This window comes from Primulina huaijiensis, chromosome 15 (assembly GCF_012295235.1).
Source record: "Primulina huaijiensis isolate GDHJ02 chromosome 15, ASM1229523v2, whole genome shotgun sequence".
Taxonomy (NCBI): Eukaryota; Viridiplantae; Streptophyta; class Magnoliopsida; order Lamiales; family Gesneriaceae; genus Primulina; species Primulina huaijiensis.
Window position 1 is genome coordinate 9,552,840 of NC_133320.1, and position 11,648 is coordinate 9,564,487.

Below are 11,648 nucleotides of genomic sequence, written 5' to 3' on the forward strand. Positions count from 1 at the left end.
CTTCACCTGCTGACAAGTTAGGCACTGAGAAATAAACATGGCAATATCTTTCTTCATACCTGGCCACCAATAGAGTCTACGAAGATCCTGATACATCTTAGTGCTGCCTGGATGTATCGAGTATGGCGCTGTATGTGCCTCTGTCAAGACGTCTCGCCGAATATCATCACCAGCAGGAATGCAAATACGGCCTCTAAACGTCACCAAACCATCTCTATTCGTCGCGAACTCTGAATTACCTCTCTCCTCTGCTTTAGCTCTCAACTCTAACAACTGAACATCAATAGCCTGCTCTCTACGGATCCTGTCCGTCAATGTAGCCCGAATAACCAACGCTGAAAAACGAGCAATGGTTCCAGGAACCACCAAAGCTATCTCCTCTCGCTGCAAATCTAACAACAACGGCTGCTGAATCATAGAACTTAAAGAAGAACTCGACTTACGGCTCAATGCATCCGCTACAACATTCGCCTTCCCTGGGTGGTAACTAATAGTCACATCATAGTCTTTGACAAGTTCTAACCACCGTCTCTGTCACATATTAAGTTCTTTCTGTGAAAACAAATACTTTAAACTCTTGTGGTCTGTGAAAATTTCACACTTTTCGCCATACAAATAATGTCTCCAGATTTTCAGGACGAAAACCACAGCTGCCAGCTCCAAATCATGTGTAGGGTAATTCTTCTCATAATCTTTCAACTGATGAGAAGCATAGGCTATAACTTTACCTCGTTGCATCAACACTGCACCGAGGCCCTTCTTCGACGCATCGGTAAAAACAACAAAGTCCTCTGAACCACTGGGCAACGCAAGTACTGGAGCTGTCGTCAACTTATCTTTCAACTCCTGGAATCCTCTGTGGCATTCATTGGACCACTCAAACTTCACAGTCTTCCTCGTCAGATTAGTCAACGGCAGGGCAATCTTGGAAAAATCTGAAATGAAGCGACGATAATAACCCGCCAAACCAAGAAAACTGCGTACCTCTGATACAGTGGTAGGGATAGGCCACTTTTGTATCGCCTCTATTTTCGCTGGATCAACAGCTATACCATCCTTCGAGACAACATGGCCTAAGAAAGAAATCTGCTCCAACCAGAACTCATACTTCTTCAACTTAGCATACAACCTCTTCTCTCTCAGCAACTGAAGAACAACTCTGAGGTGCTCTGAATGAAGCTCTCTAGTCTTGGAGTAAATCAAAATGTCATCGATAAAAACAATGACAAAGCTATCCAAATACGGCTTGAACACTCGGTTCATAAGATCCATGAAGATTGAAGGAGCATTGGTCAGACCAAACGACATAACAAGAAATTCATAATGACCATACCTGGTCCGAAATGCCGTCTTAGGGATATCAGACTCCCTCACTTTCAACTGATAATAGCCAGATCGCAGATCAATCTTCGAAAACACTGTAGCCCCTTGCAATTGGTCAAAAAGATCGTCTATCCGTGGCGACGGATACTTATTCTTGATAGTCACTTTGTTGATCTCTCTGTAATCAATGCACAGTCGCAACGACCATCTTTCTTCTTGACGAAAAGAACCGGAGCTCCCCAAGGCGAAGAACTCAGCCGAATAAAACCCTTATCCAATAAATCCTGCAATTGCGTCTTCAACTCTTTCATCTCTGTGGGGGTCATTCTGTACGGAGCCTTAGAAATAGGAACCGTACCTGGAACTAGATCAATTACAAACTCTACATCTCTGTCCGGCGGTAAACCCGGCACATCATCCTCAAATACATCAGAGAACTCTCTCACAACGTCAATATCATCAAGATTCAACTTCACAATTCTATCCATATCCACAATCGAAGCCAAAAACCCATCACAACCTCTAAACAACAACTTCTTAGCCTCAAGGCACGAAATAAAAAGAAGGATTAGCGAAGTACCTACACTGGCGAACAAACCTTCCCTATTGCCATCATCTGCAAATTTCCCCGTCTTAGCAATGCAATCAATCACTGCACGGTAAGTTGATAGCCAATCCATGCCAAGAATAATATCAAACGCAACCATCGGAATAACAATCAAGTCGGCGTAAACAACTCGCCCATCAATTTGAACAGAGCACGCATACACAATAGATGTCGGGCACAACACATCTCCCGAAGGCAATACAACATTAAACTGGAGGGGAAGAATAGAAGGAACTAAACCCAAAGATCTAAAAAATAGTTCAGACATAAAAGAATGAGTAGCACCTGTATCAATCAATGTCGTAGCTACTCTGCCTGAAATTAAAATAGTGCTAGAGATCACAGAAGAATCATGGTTTATACCTTCCTTTGTCATGGTAAAGATGCGACCCTGCACCTTCTCTTTACTCGAGCCTCTTGGACAATCCTTGGCTATATGGCCTGCAGTGCCACAACGGTAACACGTATGAGTACCAAATCTGCACTCTCCCCGATGATGTCTACTGCACTTGGGACACAATGGCTTCTCAGGATCAGATGGAACTGTCGGTGGTTTAGGACTCGGCTCCAACTTGCCTTTCCCTTTAAAATGGTCCTTTCCTCTTTGTTTCGAACCTTGACCTCTTTGAGCAACAAACTGCTGCCTCGCCTGTCTCTCTCTGGCAATGTCTTTCTCATCTTGCTCGGCCAACAAAGCCTTAGACACAATCTCTTTGAATGTCACCGCCTTCGACATATTGATGTCCCTTCTGATTTCTGCGCGAAGGCCTCTAATGAAATGAGCACCCTTGTCTTTGTCATTGGAGGCAATATACGGAGCAAACAGACAGCCCTCTTCAAACTTCAGAATATACTCATCAACATTCATACCTCCTTGACGAAGCTCTAAAAACTCAGTCACCTTGCGAGCTCGAAGTGCATCTGGGAAATACTTGTCATAGAAAAGATCAGTGAACTCTTGCCACTTCAATGCTGGAACATCAACACTTACCTTGGTAGCATTCCACCAAATGCGTGCAGTTTTGACTAACATGAACACTGCACAACTGATTCTGTCCTTATCTTCATAGTTGAGATGATCGAAAATCGCCTCAAGAGTTTTGACCTACTCTACAGCCACCAATGGATCAGTGCTTCCTGCAAATTCAGGCGGATCCATCCTCTTAAAAGCAGTAAAGATCCCATCAGTTCCAACTGCTTGAACCACTGGGCCTCTTCCTTGTCCTCTACCTTGGCCTGTACCTTGCATACGGAGCAACTGCTGGATCTGCTCACTATGGACCTTGGCTTGTTCTTTTAGTAACTTGCCGAACTCATCAACAACTCTAGAGGAAGAACTATCCTCACCCTCTGAAGCCTTTCTCTTAGGAGGCATACTCCTACAATGTGCTCACATAATACATATCAACCAATAACAATAATTAGATGTAGAAGAAGACATACCCGGACTGTTGAAAGTAGACGAAGTCATATGCATTGGTCCGAAGAACGGGGCTCTGATACCAATAAATGTAACACCTCTGGCCGGTTTTAATAAAATAGCAGCGGAATTTAAAATTTTCTTTGAAGGGAGGAAGGATTTAAAATACATTACAATATATAAACAAAAGTTAATACATGATCAATCAAATGAGGCAACAAAATACAAAACATCATTTTTGTGATCATGTCAAAATACTTGCAAAATAGTCTTCTTCCTTCCCTCTCTTATGCATATGACCCCGGCTCCAATCAACGTCCCGGCCCGTCACTCTTATCTGCATCACATGAATAACTGAAATGAGTATGAAACTCAGCAAGTGGAACTCTTACATAGCAATGTACATATACCATACTCTGTAAAACGTGGCTTTGAAAACATTAAATACCATCAACTCTGAAACATGAATATCATAGAATGAATAACAATAACGATGGTATTTCTCTTTTCTCTGTTGGATTGATATCTATATAGTATCTCTGTCTCTGTGCCTCTATCCCATCGATATGAATCGATAACTCTGAGGGATATAAGCCTATGGTCGTTGATCAACTTATTGCATGCAATCTCTGACTATGTATCTATCAATCCAATAAAACATTTAAACTCTCTCTTGGAATTTAAATCAAACACTTTGAATACTATCTTTTCTCTTGTATTCCCTTTGACATGGTTGAGACATAAAATACCTCTATAATATACAACCAAGTGTAATAATACATAACATGAATCAAGTGAAGGGAATAGCACATTAAAACCATTGAAACACCATACATATATTATCATGTGAGCACAATAAATGAAATTCCACTTACAACACTTGCAACACTTGCTACTATACTCTTGGTACACAACCTACAACAATAGACCATAAATAGAACCATCAATAACCCAATAAACACAAACCCATAACATATCATCCATAAAACCAACACCATCAACAAACCCATGATTTCCCCAACACCAAAATCCAACAATAAACTATACCACAAGTTTACCTTAGCTTCTTGATCCAACAAGAACCTTGCTCACACTTCAAAACTCCCACAAGATACTTGAATCAAAGGAAGGAAAAGAAAGGAAATGGAACCCTAACTCTCCCAAGGACTGAAGAATCGAGAATGAGGGGAAAAAATGAGAAAAATGAGACCAACTCATCCATTTAAACACTTAAAATCTCGAAACACGCTTCTACTGTTAATGCACCGCGGGTGTGCTACATACCTCACCGCGGGTGCGGTGTGCCTTCGGCACCTCAACCAAATTTCTGAAATCGACGACCGCGGGTGCGGTACCTATCCCACCGCTAGTGCGCTGTCTCTTCGGCAATTCCACAAATTCTGCAATAAAGACCGCGGGCGCGCTGCTCAAATCACCGCGGGTGCGGTCTGGTCTCGGCCAAAACAACTCTATGCAACTGAAATCGAATCACAACGCTGATACAACACAATTACCCATCAACTAATATCAACAATACCACAAAACAATAATAACCAACAATACTATGACCCATAATCACAACTCTTAACATCTAAATTAAACTTAATGTTAACCAAATAATCCATAAACATACAAAATCTTAAACTGTACCGTTCACCAGGCTTGGATATTACAGTTACCACCAGTTATAGTTTTTTGTAAAGCGGCAAACGCTCGATCCTACAAGTTTTTACTATAATTTTAATTATATCAAGTGAATAGATAAATTGAATAACACATAAACATACAAAATTTAGAATAAATGCATAAATCTCATACACTTTCTTGCTATTAAAGTAACCGTTAAAGAATATGTCAAGTGTCCTAAATATATTTTTGTTTGAAAAATGTTATATTATCAATATTTAATATTTAAAGTTAAAAGTTAACTTTTATCGAAAAATAAATAAAAGTTATCTTAAATTATATCGAAAAAGCTCACGCTTGATCACCTTTTTTTTTCCTGTTAATATGGTCGACCTAAGGTTGACTGTTTTTTTCTTGTGTTTGCTCAAATCAAAGCTCTCTTTGCAGTTAATCTCACTTAATCCACGCTTGTTTAGAAAACTGCATGATACTAGTTGGGGCCATTTGGCTCATTCCAATTTTATCAATTTTTGTTGTAAATGAAAAAGTGGATCATTATCTTGTGCAAGGGCTCTGTTCTAGGTATTCTGCTAAAGTTCTGATCAAGGTATTCTGCTAAAGTAGTTGATGTTTTCTTCATATCCATGACTTAATTAACAGAGGTGTTCATTCGTTCTTTAATTGAATCTATGTTTCCTTGAATCATGACATTGATATTTGCTGTTTCTTTTTAAATGACACGTGTTTAGCTTTTTTTTTTTCCCATGTGTTTTTCAGCTTTCTTTTCAACAAACCACACTACAACATTCACCAGGATTGTTGGGATTATTGGTGAAGGTGAGTTTGTAGAAATATGCAAGTGCTTTTCTTAACCCCAACCTTCAATCCTTTATAGAGCCTTTGCTGTTGAGACTCTTTTTGAGCTAATAATAGATATCATGATAGATCTGCGTTTACACTGACCATTCATTTCAAGTATCTAGTATCTTATGTTCCAAAAAAAAAGTATCTAGTATCCTTGGGTTTCACTGTATATGAGGACAGATTTACTTCTAAGTAGTTGCACTATGGCCTGTGCCCTTATTTATACCTAAAACAGCATTCCTCATTGTGAAAACAATAAAGTACCTTATTTGTTGATTTTTTGTCTCTTATTTATATTATTTTTCGAGCAAACCGCTTTGCAACTAGAAACTGTTAAATGTTAGTCGGAAACATTTAGAAGAGGGGAATCAAGTGGTACCTCTGGAAAAATGATCAACATGGAGAGCAACACATTAGGACAAAAGACTGATCTAATCTCAAAAGAAAGAAGGCTCAAGATAGTAGGACGAGTGAGTTGATTTAGCAATGTGGCTCACACAAAACCATGAATATGTGGAATTCAAGACTCATGGATTTGAAATACAGATCCAGTATATTCTGGTTAAAGTCCCCCCAACAATAGCCAGACCCTCAAAGGTCGATCATATGATTGAAAATTACAAAAAGCTGACTTCTAAAGTTTGCATAATCATGTTTTTGTGTGGCATAGTTAGTTATAAATCCATTCTGGAAAAAAAAATATTTGGGGCAATTAGATTATCTTCACTTGATGTGGCCTAGGTAGTGACTAGTGATAAATACCAAAAATCGTAGCCTCCATTATTGTTTAGAACTGATATATTTTCTCTAACGGTCAGCATTAGGGGTACAAATTAGCAAATCGAGCCGAATATTATGAAAATTTTTAGGCTTGAATTCGAGCTCGATTTGAAGGTCGAATCGATAAATATTTTTGGCTTGAGTTTGACTCTGATCATGTGAACTATTCAAACTATTGTTCGAAAATAATGACTCAAAATATATTTATTTAATTTTAATTTATATTATACTAGTAATTAATAAATGGTTAAAGATCGTGGTTCGCAAACTATTGGGAAAAAATTTGGCTCGAATTTTGCTAGAAATTTGTTGATATGTTTGAGTTCGATTTGAATTTGATAATTTCGAATATGATAGAATGTTTTTCAAGTCAGCTCGACTGTAGTCATCAGTATTTGCATTTGTTCAAATAAGGATATAGTATCAATTTCATTTCTTTCACTTGAAGCACAGACAAATTTCGGGCTTATTGGCAGTCAAGGATTTAATGCTAATATATTTCATGCATTTTTTTTGCCTTCGAAAGACGTGATTTTTGCTAGTTTTAAAAGTTTTTTAAATAAAGATTTCAGCGATAATGTCAGTGTAATAGTAATGCTGACACTTTTTCCTTTTCCCTTTACAGTGGTACTCAATTTATTTGCAAATGCTGACACTTCCTATTATGTTTGTTGCTTTCAATGTGCCCCAGGTAATTAAGATTATTTTCCCACAGTTTTTGGGTCAAGTTGTCGGATTGTTTCTAAATATTGGAGTGTTTCTAAATGTTGTTCATGTTGCAAACTTTGCGCACTTGCATCCAGGACATGCCAATTCTTGTTCAATGATAATCTGGAATATTTTTCGTTTTCTTTTCTGTTGGAAGTTGGGTGAGTGGGACTAGTTTAGTGGAAAGATCTCTATTTAATTCTAGATTAATTGCTCAAATGTCGGCAGAAGATGTCAATTTTTGCCAATTGAAAAGGCATACTGAATTATCTTAGTTTTTGAATAATCCCCAGTTGAAGTAATTGAAGCAGTGTTTTAATGTTTTACAGAATTTGTGTCATTGCACCATGAAAAATTCAATCCAACTTTTCTAGTGAAATTCATAGAATGTGTCATGAAATTATGATCATATTACACCGTTGAAAAATTTCGACTGACTCTTATCGGATATCACCTTAAATTCATCTGTTCTTTCTTGCAGGGAAGTTTAGTATATTGGCTTACAAACAGTTCATTGTCTCTGATACAGGTTGGTCCTTTTTCCTTTCTTGGATCGGTATTACTATTTCCAGTGTCTTAAGGTTATTTTACAGAGTTTTATTCGAGTTTTTATTTCAAAATGATTATCTTTAGATTTGCGACCTTCTTCCAAGGGCCTCGAGATTTGGCTTATGAGATGTCATGAGGTATACTCCTATGGAGTGCAAAAGTGCTTACAAATAAATGGTTGTTTGGGGGTTAATGAAGAAACATTTACTGTTGGACTTGTGGAGATAATGACATATAGTGAAAAGTCAACTTCAGGGTGATACTTGCATCCTTGAATTTGGCAGTGGATGGTATAATGTCAAGGCAAGAATGAATTGAAAATGTGGTGTAGATGGTATGGGCTGATGAAGAAAGAAACTTGGGATACTGTATTTTACTCAAGCTGCTACCTTCGTTTCCCCAAAAACTTCATTTTGGCAACTTTAAGCAAAACTGGTTTGATTGTTATTTTCACTGGTGGTTTTTCCAATTTGCAGCAATTATGTCTCAGCCGTCCTGATGTTATTCAGTATTTGGGGCTTCCTAAAAAGAACGATCCTGCAGCAGCTTCAAATAATGGAAAGAGAGGCTATTCTGGAGCTGCAGATATTTTAATTTTGACAAAGCAGGGAGAAATCCCTGCTCAAAGCCTGTCGCCTGAAGAATTGGTTTCCGTGAGTGGCAGCCTTATATAATGACTTCAATTTTATGGTTTTCATGCAAGTTTTCTTACTAGTTTAACCCAGGACATTTTCACAGTTTTCAATCAAAATCTTATCTGACGGGCATAACGATACTGCAATTAAATTGCTCAGGTAACAAATCCTCTGTCCTTGAGATGATAAGCTCTCTTCCTATTCTTAAATTGAATATTGTAAACTCTGAACCACAGACTTGCTCTTGAAAAGGATCCTGGATCTATAAGAGCTTTGGTTATAATTGGACAAACACTGTTGCACAAGAAACAATATGCCGCAGCTACTGAATGCTTGGAAAATGCTATCTCAAAGGTCTGATCCGGTTTTATAAATATTCACCAATTTACTGTGGAGAAAGAGATATTCCAGATGACAAGTTCTGAATTTGCGCAAATATCTGCATATAATTAATATGAATTAAAGTTTCTGTAGCCCGTCATCAAATGCATTAGTTTTATTCTTTTTCTGAAGCTTCCTCGAATAGGTCATTATATTTTTGCCAGCCAATAGTTTCGATGCTCCAAGTGACATTGCCTTATTTGCTTGATCTTTGATTCAGCTTCTTGTGGCTGGCCAATCAACAGGAGCTGAAGAAGTTGATCTTTTGATTCTTTCATCTCAATGGGCTGGTATTGCTCAGCTGCAGCAGGTAAGCCAGGATGATTCCTTTTGAACTCCTTAATAACGTTTTGATCTTAATTTCTAAATAAAGATAACCACACCGACTTTCTTTATTTCACCTATGATCAAAATATTCTTGGAAAGGACCCATTAATTGAGGAAAACGTTGAAAGTTACTTGTTCTAGAGTTTTACTGAAAAATATTGTTGTTCCAAAGATGTATTAACCTATTCTATATAACTGCAACTTGTGAAATCAATTGAGGCATTATTGGCAAGCAGGGGCGGAGCCACATGTATAAGCCCGGGTGGCCCAATTTTTTTTAAAAAAATGTATATGTAAATTTTGTATAATTTTGGAATAATATGATATTAGTCCGGGTAGATCAATTTAAAATATTAAAAGATTCTAAAGTTTAAAATTCCAGCCCGGGCAGAGCCATATTTCTGGCTCCGCCACTGTTGGCAAGGCCAAGTGATTATATAGAGAGAATTAGAACCTTCTCCGAAAGCGATGACAGGTAGCTGTAATGTTCTCGCTGTGGGGGCTATGTGTTAGGGCCGCAGAAGAAAAATCAATATGATGTTTCTTTGCTCTCCCTTGAGTGCTTTTGCATGCAATGGCATCTTAAATTGGATTTCATCGCTATTTTCCTATGGCCTAAAAGAAAACATCTGCATGACAGTAACTTGCAAATTTTGTAATGATTAAATTCAGTTAAGGCAAACAGATGCCTGCATTGACTATTGTGAGTAGCTGAAGATAAGTTGAAGGAACACCCAAACCATCAATAACTGGGTATTGACTGGATGTCAAGGGGACATAGTGGATAGTTTCAATGGCTTCTACTTTTTGCATTTCCTAAGGGTACCGCCAAAAGGGTTTAGTTTTATTTTTATGATATTTTGACTCTCACTTGACTTGAATGGCACGACCTGACTGGCGAATGCATGGTTTTCTTTTGCTGTCCTTCATTTTTTCTCAAAAAGCATTTATGCAGGAAAAGATGGAAGAAGGTCTTCGCCACCTAGAAAGAATAGCTCAATTGAAAGAACCTGAGGATTCAAAGAGCAAGGCCCACTACTATGATGGTTTATTTCTTCTTTCAAGGTATAAAGCAAATACAACTATTCCTGTTTTCATGAAGAGTGAAGTTAAAAAATTCTATACGCTGATGGGTGTTACATGGAAACCCATTTTAGTATTCTATTGAACACGGGACAAAAAGCTGAGGCATTGAAGTACTTGCAAAAGGCCGCTGCTTATGATCCCCGCTACAATGTATATTTGGAAGGCTTGGAAGATGATGTGGATGATTTTGCCGTTCATCTAACTAGTGGGAAGAGATTTTTTTGAGTCTCTGAACAGTAAGTTACCATGGATTTTTAGAATTTATTGGATTGCAGAGGTCACCGCGAAGGAATGGAAATTTCTGATCGGCTGCAATGACATGAAGTGGTAATATGTATTGGTTGGTATTATTCGTAATGCCTCGTCCAATACGCGTAGGCATTTGGGAGATTCTATTCCAACCATTTCAATCACCATTCGTCGTGATGCAAATCCGACTGTTGATCCATTGGTCTCGCAGGATTTTTTGGAGTTGTTACCTAGATTATTATTTAGTGGAGGAGACTAATTGGCACAAGTGTATGTGAAATAAGGATTGTCCATAGTTGATGTGTGTGAATTGATAAATTTATGTAATTGTAATAAACACATGTTTGATTTTGGTCTAGTCCAAGGAATGTGAGGAGTGTGGATGAAATCAAGGCATGCAACCAAAATATGAGGTGCCAGAAATTGTTGAGTTGGATGCAAATGAATGGATGCTCAACCACGGGTAAGCAAGCTATAAACAAGCTTTTCTAGATGGATGTTTAAAGATAGATTACGTGAAGTTATGGGATGTTTGTTTGATCAAAACATGATCAAATATTAAACATGGGCAACTCATGAAACATTTTATTCATTATGATGGTAGAATGATGTGAAATGTGATTGTGATTGTGATTGTGATTGTGATTGATTACGTCCAACGACCACAAGATAGCATCCACGATGTGGTGACGATAGATGATTAATTGTCTTGATGTTTATAATTTATTCCACAAAGTAATATTCTAAGGGATGATTGTATGTTTGATCTAGCACTCATTTTGGTCAAAATATGAGCAACGTGGCTTCCATATTTCCGTGCCATAATTTAGAACGAATCGGTATGTGCAATTAGTGTCGTTCATATTTTTTAACACAATACCAAGTTATATATATTTACCTTTTTCCACCGTACAAGACTACTCTGATCCATAAGCAAAACGATCCTATAGCCGTGCTGATTTCATTTATTATTCTCTGTCCCACTTGCCAAAATAATGAAATAGAACTATATTTTAATTCTCTTTAAGCATGTCAATTTGGGTCGATGTATCAAAAAAAAAATAGTATTTGAGTATGCATGAACCTATATCTG

General features: G+C 37.8%; 1 protein-coding gene across 5 annotated transcripts in view; it reads left to right on the top strand.

The window, feature by feature from the left end:
• Positions 1-11,184, top strand: part of LOC140959040 (ALBINO3-like protein 2, chloroplastic) — a 27,892-nt gene extending 16,708 nt beyond the window's left edge. For 3 of the 5 annotated variants that reach the window (XM_073416754.1, XM_073416752.1, XM_073416756.1), the window contains 9 exons: positions 5,754-5,813; positions 7,246-7,311; positions 7,810-7,857; positions 8,354-8,530; positions 8,616-8,671; positions 8,749-8,866; positions 9,114-9,203; positions 10,176-10,285; positions 10,378-11,184. In XM_073416754.1, coding sequence (XP_073272855.1) covers positions 5,754-5,813; positions 7,246-7,311; positions 7,810-7,857; positions 8,354-8,530; positions 8,616-8,671; positions 8,749-8,866; positions 9,114-9,203; positions 10,176-10,285; positions 10,378-10,531 — 879 coding nt within the window. In that variant the 3' untranslated portion in view covers positions 10,532-11,184. The remainder of the gene's footprint in view (positions 1-5,753; positions 5,814-7,245; positions 7,312-7,809; positions 7,858-8,353; positions 8,531-8,615; positions 8,672-8,748; positions 8,867-9,113; positions 9,204-10,175; positions 10,286-10,377) is intronic. The other 2 variants (XM_073416753.1, XM_073416755.1) reach the window with 1 other exon arrangement.
• The last annotated feature ends 464 nt before the right edge of the window (positions 11,185-11,648 follow it).